The sequence below is a fragment of the Macaca fascicularis genome, chromosome 6, assembly GCF_037993035.2.
Source record: "Macaca fascicularis isolate 582-1 chromosome 6, T2T-MFA8v1.1".
In the NCBI taxonomy this organism is placed as follows: Eukaryota; Metazoa; Chordata; class Mammalia; order Primates; family Cercopithecidae; genus Macaca; species Macaca fascicularis.
In genome coordinates, this window is record NC_088380.1 from 149,899,864 (window position 1) to 149,924,040 (window position 24,177).

The window sequence follows — 24,177 nt, forward strand, 5'->3', positions numbered from 1 at the left end:
AGTAGGCAGGGATGAGTATCATCAGAGTGCTCTCCATGCTGCTGGGGATTTTCATATTCCTCATCTCCATATGCCCAGTGTCTAGCTTGATAAATGCTTGCTGCTGCCAAGCGCAATTAGAAGGACCTTGGAGATCATCTAGTTAACCTCCCACTCTATCTATCTCAAGAATTCTTGGCCTAGAACATATCTTTGTAGTTCTTTAGTTCTTCCACTTACGAACATAATAACGTAGCTAGGCTGCTTATTGATTTCCCAGTGTCCATAGAGAAACACTGAGGCATACAAAAATCAAATTTAGCCAGGCACCAGAATTGAAGTTTAGAATTTTCATTTTTTTCTTAATAGTTTTATAACTTTTCCTTCTGGCTTCCTTATTTACTATTTTCTTGTTTAAATATGTCTGTGGGACCCCCAAAACACTGTACAGCTCTGTTAAATGTCATTACCAATTAAAAGGTCACTCATCCCTAAAATACTGAGTTAGAAATTACTTCACCTATTTTTCTTTCCTTCAAAAACATTTCTTGATTAAAAATGCAGTGCCCATCTACAGACTGCACTAACACCAGCCCATGATATGTGTTTAGTGATGAGAAGCATTTGCTACCTAATAGAAAATCTACCAGCCTCCCAGCTGACAGAACAAACTAGGAGGTTCAAGGCTAATAAAGCAGTGTAGAGAAAAATCTGTTAGCAGTAAAACATTACCTGCTATGCTAGAATGGCTCTTCATCCCCATTTCTTAGCTCTGAAAACTTATAAATCATCTTTTGGGGAGAAAGAACAAATATCCAAGAAAACAGTTTGCTTTTAGTACAATCCTAAAAAATTTAAAGTTCTTAAGTAGGCTGTTGTCACAAAGAAATTCTAAGAACTTCAGCACTAACAGAATGGTTACAAAATGAATATCCTATTTTTGACACCACTACACGTGTCTTCATCATTTCAAAGATTAGGATCCATTTTAGTCTAGCATTTTTTGAACAGTAAACATGACTAAATTTAGAAAATAGTAGTAACAAAATTCATTTAGTTTTTAAAAGTACTATCAGTAATCGCAGAGGTTTTTTTCAGGTTGTGAGGAATAAAAGTCATAAATATATGAATTTTATATTGTAGTTATAACTCAAACTATTTTATAAGCATAAATAATTTTAGTATACTTGAGTTGCTCTTGCTATACTGATAATCAGATACTTAATTCCCTGATACACTAAGGGAAATGTGTATGAATGGGAAATTAAACTGTTTGGGAGACTGTTGTAGGAATTCACATTATATTTACATTATATCTGCTATTGCCAAGTTCCCTTTAAGTCCAAGTCAAAAGCAGACCTACCTTACTTAAACATAAAATAAATACTCATTTTAAAAATCAGGCTTAGAGGTGAGTAGTCTCTATTACTTCTTTACTATGGCAAGAAGGGGGAATATATAAACTGTTAGCATAAAGTTCCTTAATAAAGAAAACACAAATCAGAACTTAACCAACAAGCATCATCCATTTCAGAATAGTCACCCTGGCAAGCTATTCACTTATTCCAGGCATATTCAAAACAGAATTAAACATTTTCTGTAGAATTATCTATGTGGGCTTTTTTAAATACCCTCAAAGAAAATAAATGTCATTCAAGAAAGGAGTAAATTTCTAAATATCTGGAAATACTCAAATGATTTGAAGTCACACAAATAAGGCTTAGGAATAAATACATTTTTCTTTGAGCAAGAACAGTTAGGTGTTACTATAATGCAATGAGTCCAATTTTCTTTTATGGCTTACAAGGTGGTTCTGAAGGCAGTTTCAAAGAGGAGCAATATACATAGCCTCCCAAGGTGGAAATTTAGAACATTTATTTTGGGTTTTCTGTTTTAAAAAAAATCTACTTTATAGTCATACACTTTATCCTTAATAAACCCAGCTGAATTCCAGATGACAAATTTCACATAATGTTCTAATTAAATTTTTTTTTAAGTTTCCATCTAAGAAAGCTGCCTACAAACTTAGGTTCTACATCGGTATGTTTACCAATTTAAACTGCCGTTTAATAATTCTATGCTTGCCTCTGCTTTTATAACTTCGGTTTAATACATCAAATTTGTTTAACTCAAGTTTTTTTCAACCACTTGATCAATAAAGAAAAAAAGTAAGTGCAGTCAAGTTTCACAATCCTCCCAAATTTATGTAGTTAGGATAAATTTTGGTATTCAACATACTCAAGAGCTTTTTCAGACAGCTTCAATAAATGTCATAAATGTAAAAAAAATTTAATCCTTACTTCATTCCCATTTTCAGGCAAATTAAAGTTTCTAATGACAAAGAATCTTTGCATACTTGATTACACAAAAACATCAGAACAGGAAATACCAGAAAGAGAATACTCTAGCATTTATTAATAAAAATATAACAATGTGGGTGGAGTTATCACTATGGCTATTATTTAGATGGCATACTTCATATCCCTCAACAAAATCCACTGAAAACTTCATTGAAGGCACTTTCAAAAAAATAAAACTGAAAAAAAAAATCATTGTAAAGATACTACCTTGGCATTTGAAGGCTGTAAAATACAGTAGTCTTCACAAAACTGCAATTCATGACCTTTCCGGGATTGCATGTAGCAGACCCTACAAGAGTCTTAATTATAGGAAATACCTACACCACAGTCACAGATGTCATAATGCACTTTAGCCAATGAGCGTCATACTGGTTTAAGCTAAGTGAATTTGGCAGAGCTTTAAAAATTCCACCTTGCATTTTTATAATGCTAATTTTCAAAGTAAACATACATGCACAAATCCTGTCAGGTAAAAACGCCGTATTTTACAGAAACTGAAACTGTGACAAAAAGCAGTAAGTGACTTTACAAATATATGCAAGAGAGTAAAGGCCTGATCCCTTATATTTTATTTAAAGATTTGCTGTTGACAAAAATTATTAAAGATACATGAGGAACTAACATACCCAATATTAAATATTTCCCTTCAGATAAGTATTAAGATTTGCCTGGCTATTCTTTTCTCTTTTTCTCTTAAAATGCCTCTAGTTTTCACATTTGTAAAATTAAGGTAAATAACTGCTGCCTTCTGTGCTACATGGATATTGACAGAATCAAGACTTAATACGGTAACTAGAATAAAAACTTTTCACAGAGTTGAGATTTAAATGAAATGAATGCATGCAAAGTGCTTAGCATAGTGCTGTCACATAATTGGTGCTTAATCATTATTAGGGAAAAATAGGTTAACAAAATGTATAGGGAAGAATATAGACACTGTATATTTTAAAAATCTAAATGAGTCAAAAGTATCTCTTATAAAGTATGTGGCTAGTCTGTATTATGTCAATCGACTATTTGTTTCAAATGTCTAGAAGAGACCCAGATAATTAAAGAAGCCTACCAGGGAACTTAGATAACTAAGAATTGAGATATTCAAACTGGCAACACCGCTAATTAAGTGTTCTGTGATCTTTACCTCAACACTTCCTATGGATCTGAATTTCTCATTCGAAAAAATTAGGGGGTAAGATTAGGGGAGCTCTCAAGTTCTTTTAAGTTCTAATCTAAAATAACTGTACCTAAGATAGAAAACAAGCTCTGAGAACCCAAGAGCCCCACCTCTCGGGTGCTAACAACAGCAATAGTTTATTTTTTATGTATCACCAACTACGTTATTTTAAATCCTTATCTTATAAAAACCCCAAATCTGTATTCACATCTATTTGTCTTACACTTGATAATCTATAAAGAAAATGTCAAAGAACTAACTTTGTTATACCATTCCCCACCCTAATTACTTCCCTCATCAAATTGATGCGTTGAAAGGATTTTGGAATTTTAGAAACACACACACGTGTTTTGAAAACAATTCATAGTCGTAAATAAAGTATTTTTGACTCCAAAGTACCTAGTTTGAGGCCACAGACTGTCTCCCTTAGCATTAGAAACTAGGTCTTTGGACTTTTAGTTGAGTATTTTTCTTCTGTTTCTACTACTAAATAACTAAATCAAATTCTTTGGAAGGGACTTAAGGGTTAAAAAAATAAAAAAGGAAAATCTGAAATTTAAATAGTCTTAAAATTAAGGAAGCTCTTATCCTCAGTAATTACAAAACATTAAAATAACATAAGGTAAAAGTGTCCATAACAAACTGGTAGAGCTTTAGTGTTCAGCACGTGACAATCATAAGGTCGTAAGTCACAGCATTGCCCCAAACAACATGAAATAATAAATCATGTACTGAATTGTATCATTTCACAATAGCTTTCAAAATTTGGCTATCAAATATACTTTCATAATAGCCACGGCTAAATATTATGGACAATTATGAAATCAACTAGAATAAAGGCTAATTTTACTGTAAAAAGAAATAGTAAGTTCACACTTTTTGCAACAAACTGTGTATCTTAAACACTGCATACTTACTGAACTCTCAAATTATTTTTTTACAAAAATAAAAATTCAAGGTAAGATAATGTGTAAACATTTACAACTAATCATATCATTAAACCTTTTTTCCCCTTATATATATTTTTGGTGCCCTATAGTGTGAATGAAAAAAAATTCTAAAACAACAGGTACTTTCACTGAACTTGCTGCATTATAAACACTATTAATCTTGTTGAAACTTGCTAAAAAATATTTTGAAGCACTCAGAATTAATACTTGGGTTACTCTGAAAAAGTATGTTTAAGCATGCAGCTCTATTGGGATGCAATTAATATTTAAATTAGCCCAGGGATAAAATTAGGGGATAACACATTTTCATTCAAAATATTGAATTTAAGGAATGTATTGCAATATAGTTTAAGTGACTGTCTAGCACTTGCAGAACCCCATAATTTATTCTACATATGTATTATGAAAAATTAATTTTCTCAATATTCCAGCAGAAAAAATACATAATCCATAGAAATATATTACCAAAGAAAAAGGTTGCTCTCCAGTCAGTTGACAATGGCTGTAAAAGTGCACTATGAAATATGAAATGATTATATCAATATTAAGACATCAGGTTGACTACATTCAAGTCATTAGATTTTCATTTATTAAACAGCAGCTTAAATAAAGATGGGACAAATATGAACTTAATCTTACCTAAAATAATCTAAAAGAAAGTAAAATGTGCATTTTATCCTTTTTTGGTAATAAAGCATAGTAAGAAACAACAACATAACTCAACAATTAGTATTATATAGCCATGATTAGTTTCAGATTTCTACCTCAAATAAAAGAAGCTAAACTGTAATCCTGATTAATGCATTTCCTTGTGCCTAAATATAGCCCTAAATTTTTCTCTTCTTAAACCTCTAATTCATGACAGTTGATCCAAACTGTTAGCTTTCAGAATTGATCTTGATATTCCTAAACTTATTCATAGCACTGCACATCTCTGTTGCTCCTCCCTCTTCACCTTCCCCTACCAATTAATTTATGAACTCCACTGGAAATTCTGTATTTAGAGACATTTACAACGGTACTGAGGAATAAAGAAAGCAACCTGTCAAAATTAGGTGTTTGGGGGTTAAAACCACTGTCTACAACTAATTTTGAACTGCGATAAAATTCTATTTCTTTCTTAATATGTAAAATGAACAAAAATCACCATCACAAGTCACACCCTAATCTAGTTTAGCACAGAAACGATCACACATAATCCAAAGGGGAAGGGAACGCTTAGTAGAGCTTTTCTTTTTCAATTCTCAATAGGAATATTTTATTTATTTGAAAAATACAAAACCCAAGTATTAATAGAATATGCCAGAAGAAAGTAAGAGCAGTTGGCTCCCTGAAGCTGCAGAAATAAGGAGAGCATGGGCTTTTAAAAATTCTCTGTAAAGGTCAATAAGTAATTGATTTTTTTTGTAGTTATAGCTTAATGCAACTAAATATTTCTTGAAAACTCTTTATGCAATAGGAATCACCAATGTGTATTTTTCATGACTCAGAAATATGAAAACAAGTGCCCATTAATCTGGCAAATACCTGTAAATACTGCATTACACAATTACTCTTGATGAAAATATTACCAGGATGTCCTCAGAAGGGTAAATGCGATTCAGCACAAACCTATTTTGCTTATTTAATTTGCCCCCGTAAGTAGTAGCACATAATGAGAACTCACTGCTAATTAAAATTAGGTATAATCATTAAAGTAAAAAAGAATGTGCTTTAAGAACTATGCCTCAGACCTAGTCTAAACTTAATGTAAATTAAGATTTCCTGGTCTGTTTCAATCACCTGTAGGCCAGAGTGGACTAAGATTTATGTAACTAACCAATTAATGCAGATGTTCTGACTTTCACATTAGGCAGTCACATTGAAGTAAACCCTTTCGATACAATCTTTCCTTCACTAAATCTCAAAAGGCCCCTAAAGTGATCTCTACCCACATATTCATTTCACTGTTAATACAATTTGCATTTAACCTACATTTACGCAAGGTATATTTCAGAATAATTCTTTCAAAAAATGTATAAACATTAAATAAACAGCAAAAGTGATCAGACTAAAATATATGTAACACAAATAGACAAAACCAAAATAGCATATGAATTATGTTACCAATTATAAAAATATAAGGGGAACAGCCATAGAAACATCACAAGTATTTTCAATAAAATCTGACCACATGCTAGTCACATATTTCTGTATTAGTCATTCCACACTAAAATGACACACCTGAATACACAGTGTGTTTTAAAAGCTTTTCTTTTACTAATCATATAGTCATAACAAGTTATAGATTTAAAAAATAAGATTCTCATCATAAAGCTAAAAATAAATATTTAAAAGGAAATCTCCTTTAACATTCAGAAATCACTTTAGATAAATGAATACCAGAAATATTAAGCTTAAAAAACACTGAAACACCCACTGCCAGAATCTTTAGAAGGAAAAGAAAAAGAAAAAAGGTAGGAAGTAAAGAAAGTATCCATGGGGGAGGGAGTAAATCATACTCAAATCTCTTGTCTTTATATTTCCTCTTTTTCTGAGAAAGCATTCAACATGATGTTAGCAGAATTTGCTTCACTCATTCTGTATCTGTATAGGTCTTCAATTTCATTACTTTTATGAAATTAGATACAGATGCGACTGAGACATTAAAAGCTACATAAATTTTAGTAGTTTCATTAAGTGCCAATCATCAGAGCCCTAGACTCTGCCGAAGACTGAATTTACAAGTTCATCCAACATCATTCATTCTCTCCAATAATCCCTCCGTTCAGGATATGAACAATTTTTTAACACTAAAATTTCAACATAATCCCAATAAAAACTCTAATACCACCTAAAACCATTTCTTTTCTCTACCTCTGCCATTAATGCTTAAATGAAACAAGGCTGAAAAATCAAATAATGCAGAAATGTGCCTTCGTCAGTAAGTTTATGCTAAACGTACTGAATTTCAGTATTTTTAAAAGCACATTAAGTTAGAATGGCTAGTTTGTTTTACTTAAAGAATAGATTTTGAGAATCAATAAGGTTTCTCTTGTTTTACTATAAATGAACTTTAAAAGAAAATGCTTTACTAAACTCAATCATAATATTCATAATTTTACAATTTTATGTGATAATTCAATGTTGTGGTGGAAGGAAGGAATTGCCTCTTCCCACCCCCAGAGAATAAAGTGAGGATTTTTTTTTTTTTGAAGCATTCTGATAAAAAAAATTTTAGGTGGCATTTTAAAAAGTCAAATTGCAATTTATATATTTTTTTAATTTAAAAGGAATTCAAGTTATTAGTGGCATTTAATATTTTTCTATGTAAAGTCAGAAGGTCAGTATTCAATCAAGTTGTGGTCTCAACGTGTTGATTATCTGCTGACCACTCAGGGCCACTGGTCATAGCAAATGTTTGCTAGAGTCATGTAACATATAGAGAAGAGAAAGCAACTAATTTTAGCTATATCAGGGCTGTTGTTTGGAAACAATAGACTAATTCAATGATGGTTTAAAAGAAACACTGTTTCAATTTATTTGGATGAAGCTTTGTTTTGGGTAATCATAGTTCCCAGTGCTAAGTTAATGCCGTAAGGTACAAAATCTTCAAATATTAACAAAATACCCTGTATAAAGTATTATACCTTCTTATTAGGACATAGACTACTGATTATATTTCCCAATCACAGACTGGCATAAAAATAATCATTTCTTTCTATATTAAAGAACTTCTAAAGAGCAGCATCATCATTGCCTTGCCTACTACCTCCATAAGGTTATGGGGCCCAAATTAAAAATACATGAAGATGCTTTATGTCATAAAGTACTATAAAAGTTAAAGCATTAAAATCACCTTCAGTGATTTAAGAGTAACTATGTTCACCTACTTATACTCTATATCCCAGATTTTATAGGGTTTAAAAGTTCATAGCAAATGGAAAGTAAGTTTTGTCCCATGCCTTTTCTTTCTAGTAAGGAAAATGAAAACTATGCATGATGATTATCAGGACAAAATCCATTACTAATCCCCAAGAGTTTCCTAAGATGTTTTATTTTTCTTTGTATAATTACGTTTTATAAGTCAATTTAAGAGTTTCCTACAGATAGCTTAGTCAAATCAACCATACTTAACTCTTTTAAGAAAACCAAGTATGTGAATTCTGTTGCCAAAAATTTGCAATTGAAAATTTTAAAACACAGCATGTCTTTTAGCATTTAAAACACAACAGCTTATGCAGTAAGAAACATCTTAAATCTCCTTACTAAAAACATTTTAAACCTTCAACTCAGGTTGAAGTAGTGTTCTTCTAAATAAAAGATAATTATTTAAACAATAGATTAGGAAGTAGTTCGCATTAACCGTAAGAACCAAGGGTTTTTTGTTTTTGTTTTTTGTGTTTTGTTTTGTTTTTTTTTTTTGACAACTAAGCCTTTTAGAAGAACAGAACATACCCTAAATCTAAGCCTAAATTATTTCCCTAACAAGAACTTCCTACGTGAAGAGGAAAGAAAGAGACGTCCTCAGGGTTAGGGATAGCTTTCATAGAAAAAGTATTTTCAAAAATCGGAATAACAAGTTAATGGGAATGATGAATATCATTAACATTTCAGAAAAAACTTCAATGGTTACATACAAATAAATCATTCTGTCTGCTATGTCTTCTTTTTTAAAAAAAACCTGCTGATTAATCAATCTTGGGTCACTACAATCCACATTTTTATATTTTCCGTCACACCTAAAATGGATATAAAACCTAGCATTTATCTGAATTGGGAATGAGGTTACAGGGTAGAGAAATTAACCTCTACCAACACATATGTCTACATTTAGAACTTTTTTCTGATAATTCCATTTTCTGACCTTTTTGGGTCAGACAGAATATCAGTATGCTTATAAGTGAGTATAAAAAAAAAAAGAGAAAAATCAAATGATAGCTGAAAATTGAAGCTTAACAATTTTGGCCATCAGTTATCTACTTGAGAACAGGAACATTTGAAAGTAAAATTTTGTTTTGCACCATGTTGGCACCAATTCCTCTATTAAAGAGATTGATCGGCAGACATAACTTGTCTACTTTAGGGCAAGAACCCTGTGAGCAAGACCTGTGTCTAATACTATGGTCTGGTACACTGTTCACTGCATTGCTTTAGCAATTTCAAAACTCAAATCCTTTAACAGAAGATTCAGTTTGAAGAACAGGGTACTTCTACTACTTGTTGGTACTTCTGCTTTTAACCCGTTAATCTCAAGCTAACACTTAACAAATTTACAAATAAGGCAGCACAACTTTTGACTATGTAAGTAAGGGTATCATTTATTGTAATATAAGAACATATTCTAAAACAGCTGAATGAACATGCACAACAAAATATGGTATTGAGACATTATACTCTCCTGAATGTATATAATTTTTCCTTATCTGTTAATGAGCAACATTATTTTTTAAATGTTAAATAAAATCCTCACCATTGGCCAGTGGGATACTGAATACCACTATTTAAGGAAAAAAACTGAAATGGTGACATACAGATGTTACTTAGGTTGTCTACCCTTTCTACTTTCAAAAGGCCACTTGAGCTTATTGATATAAAAAAGCACATGAATCTTCAGAGAACACATACAAACCAATGAAGATTTACATCTCTTAATCTATCTTAAATGTACCATTCTTAAGAAACAGAAAAACACTGATCTTACCTTGAATAGCCATTAGAAAAAACTGTTCGACCAGGGAAGTTCAGAGTCCCCAAGGAAGTCAAATTGTCGTCTCCAGAACCTTGGCACCTATTCCAATTTTCAGAACCAACGGGAATTGGTGGAATGACATTAAAAATAGGCTTCTGATCCTGCTGTTGAGAAAGGGATGCTGTATTCATGTCATAGTGGTACATCTGTCCTCCAGAGGTACTCACACCATGAACAGAAATGGCAGACATTTTATTACCAATTATATTTGCTCCAGGAAAGCTTGCCTGACAGTAAACTGTGCCCAGTTTCTCTTGCTTAATTACCCCAGGGGTGCAGAGTTCGATGAAATCTTCTTTTTCTGTTTTCACTTGGGGCAGTGTTGCATTATTGGGGCTTGACAAAACCAGATCTCCATTATCCTTAATTTTGGGTTTAGTGTCCGGTAAAATGAGAGGCTTACAGTCCTCATTCGAATTTCCTTCCAAAAGGAATGAATCGTCTTCTCCCGCCAGAGGAGAAAGCAAACAGTTTTCATCTATCAACAGGTCTGATCTCCAAGGACTCTCATTCGTCTCTTTACCTGGGGACCCAGAAGAAAACTCCAAATCCTGCAAAATGTCAAAGGTGCTTTGGTCTGCGGTATACAATTTCACATTGCCGCCGTTGGTGCCAGTATGGCCCTTCAAATTTTGCTGTTCTGAAGATCCATCAGAGTGAGTTTTTGGAAACTCCTTCTTTGTGGGGGCAGCAGACACAGCAGTGGATGCTGAACTCTTGGGGTTCTCTGGAACACTGGTCGACCTATTGAGGTTTGCAATGCTTTCTTCCAAAAGCTTTAAGTCTGTTTCCCCCGAGGAAAGGCTGATTTGGCCCTGCTGTGGGAATCCCAGGTCATTTCCCATCACTTTTGTTTCTGTCTCTCCCATATACAGTCCCATTGAGAGTGAAACTGCTTTGGAGAGATCTGGCTGCTGCGCATTGCTTACTGAGCCTTTTGGAAAATCAACCAAAAGTCTTCGCTGCTTGGAGTCTGACTGAGAAGCGACAGCCAGTGAGGGTGAAGATGCAGAAACCTTCACAGTAGCTCCTCCCCTTAGGGTTTTATAGAAGTCCATCACATTTCCCCTCTCCTGAGCAAGCACACTGCTGGGGTTTTCTTCTCTACTGGGAGTTAATGATTCTTTGGAGTCCATCAGTGAATATCAACTACAAAACAAAAAACAAAAACGGGGGAAAACATCATAAATTCTAAAGTCACATTATCTCCCTGATCTGATTAGTAAGAGACAGCTTGTTAAATGAACCTTTTAGTTAACTCCGAATCAAATTCTTTGTTACCAAAAGAGTAATTTCTATCTTTCAGAATAAAAAGCCATGTCTCCTGCTCCCATTCAGCGTGCCACATTGAAAAGTACAATGCAGTCCATTTGCACAGCTGAGGGCAAAATTGTATCGAACTAAGCTTGGCTATTCATCCTGCCACTCACTGAACGTGTAGCTTTGTTAATCACAAACATTATAATTCATTACATCTGATTATTCTAAAGGTTCAAGTTGATGTCAAAGTATTTAATTTCAAAAAAAGGAAGTGTGATCATTAAAATTCCTACCTCTTTTCAATCAAGGCTGTTTGCTTTTCTGAGAATCAATACATATAACATTTGATAAATACTGTGCTAGAATTCCTCAATCCCTAATTACTTCCAAATTTCCCTCCTACCAGCTACTCACACATCCAAACCTTTAAGTACAACCAACTGGTGAACCATGCACATTTTCTTTGAAAAATAAACGATGCTGATCTGCTTATCTTCCGACAGGCTGGGAAAAGGCTTTTTAACCCATACTTCTGACTGGATGTGCCTACCTCCAAATTTTGGATATATGAAATAAGATACACATTATATAGGTCAACTAAAATTTAGATTTTAAAGAGCAGAAGACAATGTGTAGTAGCTTCTCACTACATTGTTAGCTTAAATAACTTAAATATAGCTGACCCTTATCATAACTCACAAAACCATGTAGATCAAGCTACACTTGTTTACATTGCTTGAGATCCTCAATATGAAATGCTATTACATCTCCAAGTTCTTTCCTTTCCAAACAAATATCGAAGTACCGAAAAATGGAAAAACACAGAATCGTAAAATCACATTCATATAAATTCAGGTACAACGGTATCCAGTAAAATGTTCAAAATAATTTTCTCTGCCTTCACCTATCAAACCTTCACCTATCCCAATTCTCAGCCTATTCTCAAGAGAATAAGACTGTTAGGCTATCGTTAATCAGGGTGTTTTAAGAGATGGACTAAGACTGAGAAGCACATTTGGGACAGTATAGTCAAATCCTGCCCAATCAAAGGAAACTTTTCCTATACGATGACGTTAGGCAACATAAATGTCACTGGCCCTCACTGAAAAGTGAATATGAAGGTAAAGAGAGGGGTGTGGACTTGCCACTACAAATCTTGAGGGTAAACTGCTTATCTCCCCACTCTCTGCCCTGTTTATCTGAGGTGATAACGATCTCTAAACACGAGGTATCAAATGGAGCCCAATGAATTTCCATACCGTTTTCTGACAGCAGCCTTCAAACCCGAAACCAAAACAATACTTCCTAAAACGAAAACGCTCCCTCAAGCGACATTATCCCCCAGTTTAAGTTGCAAATAACCCAGCCACATTAATCGGCCCTAATGAACCATGCCAGAGGGTCTTAAGTGGTATTACAAGGTTGCAATTATCAAGTCTGCAACCCCAAACGTCACACTAACACTTGTCGAAAATCGCAACACAAAACTATTACGGTTACAGGGAGTCTTTTTCTAAAAGGGGCCACTTAGAAACCTCAGGCGCGAATTGACAACAAACGCTAAAGAGCAAGCCCTTGCGGGGCGGGGGCGGGGGCGGGGGGTGGGGGAGAAAAAAAGTGCGAGGTTAAAAGAGAAATATGTCCAGACCTGTTGAGTTCTCTCTCCGACACGCCCACTTCCACCAGATAACGCTAGCCCCTGCCGGAGTCTCCAAGTAGCAAGCTGTCAGCCCCCCGCGTGTGTACTCTCACGCGCCCTGCACGCCCTCCCCAAGCCAGGCGCGACGGGGCCTCCCCAGAGCCCGGGCTCGCGCTCGGGCGCGCCGGGGTGGAGTGCAAATATTCGAGCGAGTAGAATTCAGACGCGGCTTAGCGTTCACCACGAAAACGGGTGTTGGGCGGCCCCTTGGAGGGAAAGGGGACATTCGGGGGGAGAAAAGAGGCCAGTGTTCCCGTCGGGGAATAAGAGGCTCGAAACCCCCGGCAGTTCGACAAGGCTCCGCTCGCCGTCCGAGCTCAGGTTCCTCCCCCTCTGCCCGGCCAGGGGACGCCGGCGGAGGGAGAGGAAGAAGCCAGCGCTGTCACCCGCGCACTGCCCTTTCGTCACCGTCGCCCGGCCCTCGCCAGCCCCCCACCCCCACTCCCCGAGGCTAATAAAAGTTTGTAGGCTCCCGCGGCGGCCCCCGAGTCGTCTCCGGTCCCACCGGCACCTCGTCGGAGTGAGCGCGCCCCGGCCCCCTCCCCGCCTCGCTTCTTACCTCTGACAGAGGAGCCGCTCGCCCGCCACCGTCCGCAGCTCCTGCCGCAGCAGAGATAAACAACTTAGCGTGTGAACGCAGAAGGAGCAGGAGGGAAATATTTTTTTTTTTCTAAAAAAAAGGAAGTAAACAGCCGCCCCTTTCTCCATGGGTGGGGGGAGAGCCCCTATTTAAGAAAGTCTCCCATCGCCCAGCTGACAAGACAGCCCTCCGCCCCGCGCCGGGCTCCGCGGGTCCGGGCTTCCGGGCGCGCGTGCCCCGTCCCGGCGCCCAGCTGCTTCGGCCGCTCCGGCTGCGGCGTCTCTTTCCACCCACTGAATCCGTCCCCGACGGGCCGGCGGTGACTCGGGCTCCCGTCACAGACACGAGCTCGCAAAATGGAGGAGGCGGCGGCAGAGGGAAGGGAGCGCGGACACGCGAAGGGGCCGCCCGGCCTGGGCGAGCGAGCGGGACCGAGCGGGGAGCGGGTGGAGGCGGCGCCACGGCGCGCACACACTCGCACACACGCGCTCCCACTCCACCCCCGGCCGCTCCCCGCCCGAGGGGCCGCGCGGCGGCCGCGGGGAACGATGCAACCTGTTGGCGACGCTTGGCAACTGCAGGGGCGCCCGCGGTCCCTGCCCCCACGCCCTACGCGCGGGCCCCGCCACCCCGGCCCCGACGGCGCCTGCACGCCCGCGGCCCACGGCGTGGCAGCCCAGCCGGGCGCGCCGCGCTTCGTCCCCCGCCCCCAACTCCCCAGGAAAAAGACAGGGCGGCGGCGGCGGGGGCCGACCTGGTCTATCTGGGGCGGCGTTAGGAGGGCCACCGAGTTTCTCCAGTTTCTCTTCTCACTACCTCCTTCCCGCCCCCGCCCAGCTCCGCGGCTCCGGACCCACTCGGGAGCTCGCTCTGCCCCTCCGCGGCAAGCGCCGCCAGTGCCCCTGCGGGTGACAGCGGGCGGGCCAGAGGAGCCGGGGCGCCGCCCGCGGCAGCGCTGCGCGAGTGGCCCGCGCCGCCGTCCCCGGGCCGAGTTGCGTGAAGTGTGTCACTTCGGTAGGGACTACGGGGTTGCACGGAAACGGTGCCGCAGCGTCTCCGCCGCGCTCGGGGCCGGGCGGCCAGACACGCCCTCTGAGGAGGCTTCAGGGAGGGGACTGGAGAGCGGGGGTCGGTGCATACGTACTTTGGGCCCGGGGGGAGTCGCGTGCCGGCAGGTCCCCCACCACCGCATCGTCTGGGCGGCCGGGTCTTCAGCTGCCGCCGCCGCGCTCTCGCACTGGGAGAGAAGTTGCAAAGCAGAACCCACCCTCCCCCGCGCCCCGACCGTCCCCCACCCTCTTCCCCGAGTCTGCGAGGCGGCGGCAGCAGAAGGAGGCGCCGCCTGCCAAGTTCAACCCCCACCCCTCCCGCCCATTGCGCTCACACTCGAAGGAAGTTGCACGCCAAACGCAAAACCTCCAGCGAGCTGGATTTCTTTGCACTTTTATTATTATGATTAAAGAAAGCAGGGGGCGGCAGTCCTAAAAGCAAGTTGCAGGCGAAATAGTAAGTTGCTGACGAAGTATGCGTCCCCTCCCCAAACTCCTGACCTCTCCTTCCACCCCGACCAGGGCCCGCGTCCAAGTTCCCGGTGCAGGCCCCACCCCCAAATTTTGACATTTGCTGCCCTCGACTCTATGCGTTGCTCACCCTATCACGTTCATGGGACCCCAGCCCCTACAAATAAAACAAAATACGGACAGCTTTAAAATGCCAGCGTTCAACTCCCTACAGCTGTTCCTGTTACGAGCTTTCCCCCTCAGTCCGAGGGGAAGGAAACACGTGGCCCGTCCTGAGAGAGGAGAGGGCCGTGGGGCGAGGGAAGCCCCCGCCCCAGCTCCCTTCCCTAGCTCGCTGCGTCGGGAAGGCTTGGGCGATGCCTGCACCGAGCCTCGTATCTTGTGCGGCAGATTATTTTTGTGACTCGGGGAAAGGTTGTGCTGTGTGGCTTTAGGGTTTGGGGAGGTAACTTTTGCGCCCCCACAGGTGACATCGCTTGCCAGCTCCTGACAGGGGCGGGGGCTGCCGCAGCTCCACCTAGTCCTGCTCGGGCGCTCGGCCACAGCCACTCTCTGTCCTCCCGCCGCGCTCAGACTGACGGCAGCCGCCTCTGTTCTGACATCTTGGAGACGATTGGGGAAGCGCGTCCCGGAAGCCGCCCGCCGCCATCTTGGTAGGGTACAGTGACGTCAGCCCGACCCCGCGGCCACCATCTTGGCAAAGGTTGGCGATCGCGGGTAGCCTAAGCCGTTCTTCCTCGGTTCTGAAGGGTAAACGGTTCCCTGTGCGTTTTCTAGTGTGAAAGGAAAGAAATAGGCTTTCAGCAAGCCTCTTGTCCGGAGACGATCTACGGAGGCCGCCTCCAGAGGATTCTGGAACCGCCATCTTGGCAAAGGAAGAGATACTCGCCACCTCGGAAAAGAAGAGGGAACCAACCTTATGCCAGCGTAGAACCCTCAGCCAGAAGAATTTTTATGAAGGGCGCTGAGCAACTCCATGTTAACAAAACCCCTTTCTGGACTCAGAAGGCAGATTCCGCTTCTCTTTCCCCTTGGCACAAGTCAACTAGAAGGAGGCCCTTGCTTCGGATGCTCTTCTGTGAGGCTCTGAGAGCGCTACTTGACCTAGTTACCCCTTTTTCCAGTTTCTGAGCCTCAAGCACTAGAATGAGATGTCTTTCTTTAATTTGGCCCGTAAACTACCAACAGTGTCATGGGAAACAAATCAAGACCCGACCCTACAATAATGTTTTACACGTTTTAAAAGTGAGTTAAATAGCCCGTGCTAATAATTATCCTTGTACATGTGCTTAAAATAACTAAGAATTCTATTTATATATACATATACGTATACATATGTATATACATATGTATATAATTAAGGGGAAAATACAGTTGTCTAATGGAACACATCTACCCATGCCATAAGCCTGTCTCACTGCTGAATCTCTGGTCTAAGAATCCACCTTGTCACTCATACATGCTCAAATCCTTAGTGGTAGGTACTCTGCTTAAATAATTTATGATTTCACAAGAGTCCCCAATTATTCTCCCTCCATTTTTTTTCTCTGCAGATCTTAACAGGGAAGAATACTCACATAGTTTTAAATATGCCATTGAAAACACTTTTAATTGAGCAAAAAAAATAAACTTTTCCTAATTTCTCTCTTCAGTGATCTAAATGTGCCTGTTAATTTTTTAATTTGATAGCAAAAAAATTCTCATTCTTTAGTCTTCCGCATTCATTTGGAAGCATGCATAAACTGTAAGTTAACCCCTCTTTTTCAGAGTAATACAAATAGTTATGATTTGTGGCTAACATTTATTGATCCCCACTCTTCTGCTGCCCACTTTTGCTGACAACCATTGAACGAGATAGGTATTGTTATTCGATTTTTCAATATGAGGACAACAGGCTTACAGAGGTTGATGCTTGTCTAAGTTCACACGGCTTCTATGCATTAAGAGAGGAATTAGACAATATTAAAGTGGTTTTCCTCACTGAGCTCAATCATTAACATGGAGTAGTATATCAATTCTGTGATAGGCTTACAATAAGTGCTTATGGAATTTAATTCAAGAGATGAACTCCAGTGTACCAGAAAGGACATGAGATTTAGCATTATAATAATAACACGATTCTAACAAAAGTCAACATTTATTGCGCATCTGCTGTCTGACAGGCACTATTGAAAGTGTTTTACGCACAATATCCTAAGTCTTTAGGTATGGCATTTACTAATCTCTAACTCTGGGAACTTATAATTACTACAAGAAATAGGATGAATCCCTGTCTGAGTGGGAATGTATTTGATTGTCTTAGAAGCAGAGGTGGAAATGAAGGTGATGTATTCAAACTCCATCAAGGCAAGGACCTGATCTGTCTTGTCATAGCTTTATGTCCCACTCCTGGAACAGAGCCCACTACATAGTAGGCACCCAGCAAATACATTACAGGGTTATAATCACATCGACTCAACTAGTTAGCTAGATGTAAAATCACTTTTACTGGGTTATTGTCGTGGCCAAATGGGTTATAAATAGTGTATGGATAATACTCAAGATCCTCATTTTTATTGTCTTGTGTTTAAACATCCGAGTGCTCCCCCCATTTTTTAAAAAGTAAACCAGATTAGATTCGTGATTGTATTTTCTTATAGTATTCTGCATACTTTGTTAGCACATTACAATGATAGTTCATTATTTGTGCCTCCATTTGTTATTTCTCTGTGTCACCCACCAGAATAAAAGCTCTGCAAAGGAAGGGACTGTGTCTGTTTGTTCACCCCTTTATCACTAGTGCATAGTTGGTGCTCAGTGGGTGTTGGTTAAATGAATGAATACTATATGGTCTTAGAGAGTATGTCCTAAGGCCAACAAAACCTTAAGCCTGACTAATAACCAAACCACCTGATACATTGATCTCAGAAACTGACATATTACCCAATGAGTTCTCCCATTCTCTTCATGTTTTATCATCTCCATTCCCTCAAAAATAATCCAAGCTGTACTCTCAGATTACCCCTCCAAAACATCAACTAAATCATGCCGTGCTCCTTCTCAAGTATATACAATAACTCTTGATTCTAGTGCTACACAGATCCCAACTCCCGGTATGGTATTTAAGATCATCACCTTTACCTGCCCCTTTTGTAGAAAGTGAAGCCTTCTAGCGGATGTGATTGAACTGGAGTTTAATTTAAAAATTAAGGAAATAGTTTCAAGAAAGATAACTTGCAAACTTTAAACTTTTGAAACCTAAAACCTATGATTGAACATTTATTTTCTAATCTTTTGATGAAGGTCTAAAGCTTTTATGAGCCCACTGACTGGAGTTCCATGTCTTCTTTAGTGTGTGTATAAACTATACCTGTAATGCACTGATGTAGCGTAGCAGTTAAGAGACAGACTATAAAGGCCAAATACAGTCTCCACCACTAAAAGGAATGTAACCTCGGGCAGGCTAACTCTCTGTGCTTTTTTCCATCATCTGTAAAATGAGGATAATAATAGTACTAATTTATAAAGATTAAACAAGTTTGATATATGTGAAGTGCTTAGACTAATTCCTGGGTCATAGGAAGTATTTACTCATCATTAGCAATTATTATTCATCTGTAGAATTACTATTTTCCCCATTTTTTAACAAAGTGGAGCAAGAAATTAAAGATACACATTCAGTATCTATGACCTGAAATGCTTAATACTGAAAGTGTTTTAGATTTTGGATTTTTTTTTTTTTTTCTGATTTTGGAATATTTGCATTATAATGAGAAATCTCAGCGGTGGGACCCACGTCTAAACAGGAAATTCATTTTTGTTTCATATACACCTTATAGCCTGAAGATAATTTTGTACAATATTTAAAATAATTTGGGGCATGAAGCAAAGTTTGTGGTAAGTACTTCCACGTGGGATTTTTCATTTGTGGTATCATAACAATGCTCAAAAAGTTTCGGATTTTGGAGCACTTCAAAATTCAGATTGTCAAGTTACGGATGTTCAACACGTACTTTTAGAATAATTTTAGTGCAGATTTCTAAATTTTTATGCTTCCTTGTTCCTGCCCCCACCCCAATCTTTTAAAATTGTCTTACATCCACCTTGCTTGACAGCAATTGTAAGTCAAGGAAGGCTTTATGGCATCTTTCCATTTAGATTTTATAGAACAATTTTTTATACTCATATTTCATCATTTTACTTAATGTTTAATCAAATTAAGTAGGTACAGTAATAAGCAACAAATGGCATAAACATGTTTGGGAAGCAAAAGCACCAGGAACTGTTGGTAGCTCAACTGATGGGAGCAGAATCGTGTGAAGTGCAGAAATGACCATGGTTCTGGTGTTCAGTGCAACCTGGGCGTCAATCCATTGTTTTCCAGGGAGACCAGAGAACTGGATCAGTTGAGATCAATGTATTGAGTAGTGTCTGTTACAAGATTCTGTTAAAGAAAGGACATAACACACCACATTCATTCCCACGTCTCCTGTTGTTTATCACATATATTTCCTCTTACATAAGCATACTTCCTTGTGACTTATTTTCCTATAGTCCGTGATTCTTTGTCATGGCTTCAGTTTCCATTTATTCTTTTTTTCTGTACTCTCCCACTTTAAATGTTTGATGTTAAATATAAATTGGAATCATGTATACATGTATTGTGTATATGTATTAATAATTTTGAACATGTTAATTTTAAGCCCAAACAGCTTTTATTGGTGGTTAGAACTTACTTTAAAAAATTATTCCTGCAGCTATCATAGCTATTATTTGTCTCTTTAAAATAATATCTTGACTTTGGAAAATACTTCTATTCCTATTTAACTTTATAAGGTAAGAGGTTCAAGGGAACCCAGCTGAGCTTTGAATGACCCATCTCTGTCTGCTTCAATATTTGTATTTTATGCCAGACATGCCTATTATAAACAATTCACACTAGTACAGCAAGTTCTTAATCATAATCAACTCCACTTTGGTATTCCTTTTTGTAATTAGAATTAACATTCCCGCCTGGACTGGGAAATGCTAAATTGTTACTAGCTTCCCTGCTGTTTTGATGTTTTCCATGATGCTTTCAATGATTTCATCATAACCAGCCTAAAATATCACAATTTGTGCTCATATGCATGAAATGCCCTATGGGTGTCCTGGTTGACTTTATTCTTTATGCTGGCAGAACTTAGTTTAAGCAATACCTGATTCAAGGATGAGGCAGACATCAGCAGATAAATGAGATAAATGTTGCCATAAGCAGGAACTCAATATTTTTAATGTTTGGAGGCACTAGAGCAAGCACACTGAATAATTGCGACAAGTATTACGTACTTTGTTTTTCATTTGTGGCATTTGTGGCTCCCCATATGTCATTAGCTTTCTTCCTTTTCTGATTTAATCTCCTTTTCTGTCCCATGTTCCTTTGGTAAAGAGTGTTTCAATCTGCCCCACTGCTATGTGGAATCTTTCAGCTCATTTGAGAACCTACATTTCCATTTTGGTTCTTATATCTTCTTATTTATTAGAGCACAAGGTTTTGGTTTTGTTTGTGTTTTGTTTTGTTTTGTTTTTAAGCTAACTTAGAAATAGTGGGGTTAAGATGAAAACATTCTTGGTATAGGGATCCCTTAACAAGATAAGAAGATACTTCATATCCAACTCCAAAGTGCTACAAAGGATGTTTGTTACCATTGAAAAAAAATTGTTTTGAGAGAGTATTTGTTAATTAAATTTTCTCTATCCTCTTGTTGAATTTTCAATACAATACCTGGTTTTTAGACCCTATTCTGTCATTTACTTACTTGAATGAACCTGGGGTAGGCATTTAATTTTTCTCAGCCTCATTTTTCAATCTGTAAAGGAAGGATAATGATATCTACTCCACCTATCTCACAGGAAATAATGTAGGCCTCACATGGGATCATGTGTTCAAAAGTTTTTAAACACTAAGCTTTATTTGGAAAACTAGAGGGGCTTATAGAATTTTTGCATTATCACTTCACCACAACAAAAATGAAAATTATCATTGCCTATTTTCACTTATTTCCCAGGTAATCAGTGCAATGGGCAGTCTGGAATTTTAGGCAGGGGAGTGATAATTCGGAAGTGCACCGGAACCAGTTGTACCAGCTTGCAAGCACCGTTAAATTTTCAGAGATTTTGTAAGTCGGTTGTTAATCACAGTCATTAAAAACCAAATTATTTATAAACTTACAATCAAATATTTTAACAACAAAAATAAATGCTGAAAACTTCACTGCCTAATTATTTTACTCCGTTTTACTAGTATCTGTGCTCTTAAAGTTATTTATATCTGTTCCGTATAGGAACATACCGTACAATGGTATGATGCAGTGTATCCCTTCCTAATGCTGCATTCAGAAATGTTATTTTGGTAGTTTGAAATCAACCATGGTGGAGTACCTATACTATAGAAATTGGGAAACATGACAAACCAGAGCTTAATTTGTTGATTGTCTAGACTGACACAATAGAAGAACTTTTAATAATGAAGATTGAACTTAAAAGTGCCTTAGTTCTTGAACACAAAAACTTGAGGAAATATTTTTCCAGTACTTGAAAACTATTATCAGCAAAAGAAGTCGCTCCTGTCATTAATGAATGAGTTTAGTTCCAACATCCATTTTTGTTGCTTCACTTTTATCTCACTCATTAATGTAAAAATATCAACCAACATTCATGTTGGGACTTCGGTACCATGAATGACTTCTTTGCTGATTGAATATTAATCAGATATTTATTTGTGGTCTGATTTTGCCAAACATCATTGAATTTCAGCTGTAGGTTAGCTATGGACACAAGTATTCTGCCAAAATCACTGAAACGGTTTTGTGAAAATCATGTGGCCATATAGAATTCACTATTTAAAAGTGTTATATCTTTTCTTTTTGTAAATTATGTGATATATATATATGTAAAAATTATAATAAACACATAGATACTCTGTTCCCCTCAGACAGCTGTTAAACATTTACTAACACACTAATGGACATAATATAATTTACTATTTGAAAAGCTCATTCTGCTTGCGATATGGAGTATGAGTTGTAGGGGCTAAGGGAGAAAGCAGGGAGAGCAGTGAGGAGACACGCACATTGGTCCAAGGAAAGATGACAAAGTTTGTATTGGTTGCAATGGCGGGGAAGCTGGGGAGCTATGGTTGGACAGGAGAGGTATTTTGGAGGCCAAAGGTAAGCAAGCAGTCATCCAGCAGCTCTATGGAAGAGATGGACTTAAGCAGGCTCAGTTGAGTGCATAGAAAGCTGCACCAGAGAAAAGGAGTCAGGGAGGGATGTAGTAGGAAGTAGGACATGTTGGCAGTTCTAGGATAGATAAAGGTAAATATCTTTATAGCAGATGGAGAAAGTTAGGCTGGATTGTTATTTAAATGTCGAATTGCCTCAAAGTGCAGGTGGGGAGAGGAAGCTGCAAATACCAATAACATGTTGCAGCTGGAACTCACATACTAAGCTACTCATCTAGGAATTTCATTGATTTTTGCCCACATGGAGGGGTTATTTGTTCATCTCCATGCCTTGAGCCTATTCCAATTTATAGTAGATTTTTTTCTCGCATTTGGCGATTTTAATTATAAAACTCTCACACTGAATCACCCTGTGTTACACATATATTGCTGCCCCCTTTCATGCTTCTCACTACTTCATTCCTGGTTTTTCTTTGCTATGCCATAAAGAAGGACCCTACAGAAAGCCACCCTATTGTCTTGCCTATTAGTTGTCAGCAAACTTCTGGCAACCACGGTTTTCCCACTTTCCCTGCTTCCTCCATTATAACGTACAATCTGTATTCCACATTACAGGTTTTTTGTTTGGGTTTTAACATTTTTCAAGAGAAGTTATTACATTTTATGGAGCTTGAAAAATAGTAAATGTTTTGGAAAAGAAAGAATCATGTCTCCACATTCACCCACCCTTTCAACCCTAATGACCAGAAGAAGAATTCTCAGCTATGCAGCTTCCAATGACTAACACTTTGAGGATTCAGTTTGGAGATGTTGTTTACCTTGGTCTTCTGATAATTAGCTATTTTATGCATGGTTTCAATCAATCGGGGAATGTTTATTAATAGAAGAGACTTTCTTAATTAATATTCTCTCCTATTCATTCATTCCTTCAACAAAAGAGAATTCCTTCAACAAAAGAGAATTCCTTCAACAAAATAGCAACTATTATATGTTAGGCCCCAGTATAAGGCTACAGGGATATAAAAATGATCAAATCTCTTCTCTGGAGGAAATGGAGATAGATACAATTACAAGTCATTATAGAACAATGCAGACTTACAGAAATGTGATAGATGCATAAGGCACTATATAAGCTTCAAGAAGTCATCTGGTGTTTAAGATCAGGGAAGTGGGTGTGGATATGGAGATGGTGTTGGGGAGGGTTTCCTAGAGGTGAGCAGGACTGACTTGAATTAGGAAGGGTTTCCTTCAAGTTATTTGTTTTTTGTTTTTCTCTTGGAGATAATACTTCTAATGGAAGCTTGTAGTCAACATTCATTAGGTCATTTTTTGGTGCATTTATAAGAAACCCAACTCTTAAAACAAAAACAGAGTTTTTTGATTCACTGAAAAGTCCAGAGGAAGTTTAATTTCAGGCATGGCTGGATTCAGGGGCTCAAATGAAGTCAAAAGGGCTTAAATTTTATCCCTTAGCTTCATTTTCCTGTTTTGTTTTGTTTTGTTTTTCTGGAAAGGTTATCTCCACCTCTACCTGGTGGCCTGTGGCACCTGGACTTAAAACATCCTGCCACGTTAGTAACTTTAGTGGAAAGAGAGTTCTTTTCTTTCCCCATAATTTTAGTAGTTGTTCCTGGGAGGGGTTTCACTGGTCCAGTTGGTTCAAATGCTTATCCCTGGACCAATAACTGTGACCAAGGGATGTCAGGAATGTGTACTCTGATGGGCA

At 38.6% G+C, this 24,177-nt stretch overlaps 1 protein-coding gene across 6 annotated transcripts in view; it reads right to left on the reverse strand.

Moving 5' to 3' along the window:
- NR3C1 (nuclear receptor subfamily 3 group C member 1) overlaps window positions 1–24,177 on the reverse strand; it is a 456,123-nt gene that overhangs the window by 110,753 nt on the left and 321,193 nt on the right. For 3 of the 6 annotated variants that reach the window (XM_073994518.1, XM_065546914.1, XM_005558115.5), the window contains one exon: window positions 10,144–11,340. In XM_073994518.1, the coding sequence (XP_073850619.1) occupies window positions 10,144–11,327 (1,184 nt within the window). In that variant the 5' untranslated portion in view covers window positions 11,328–11,340. Of the gene's footprint in view, window positions 1–10,143; window positions 11,341–13,099; window positions 13,486–13,709; window positions 13,751–14,484; window positions 14,989–24,177 lie in introns of those variants that run through there. The other 3 variants (XM_045394358.2, XM_065546913.1, XM_065546912.2) reach the window with 3 other exon arrangements.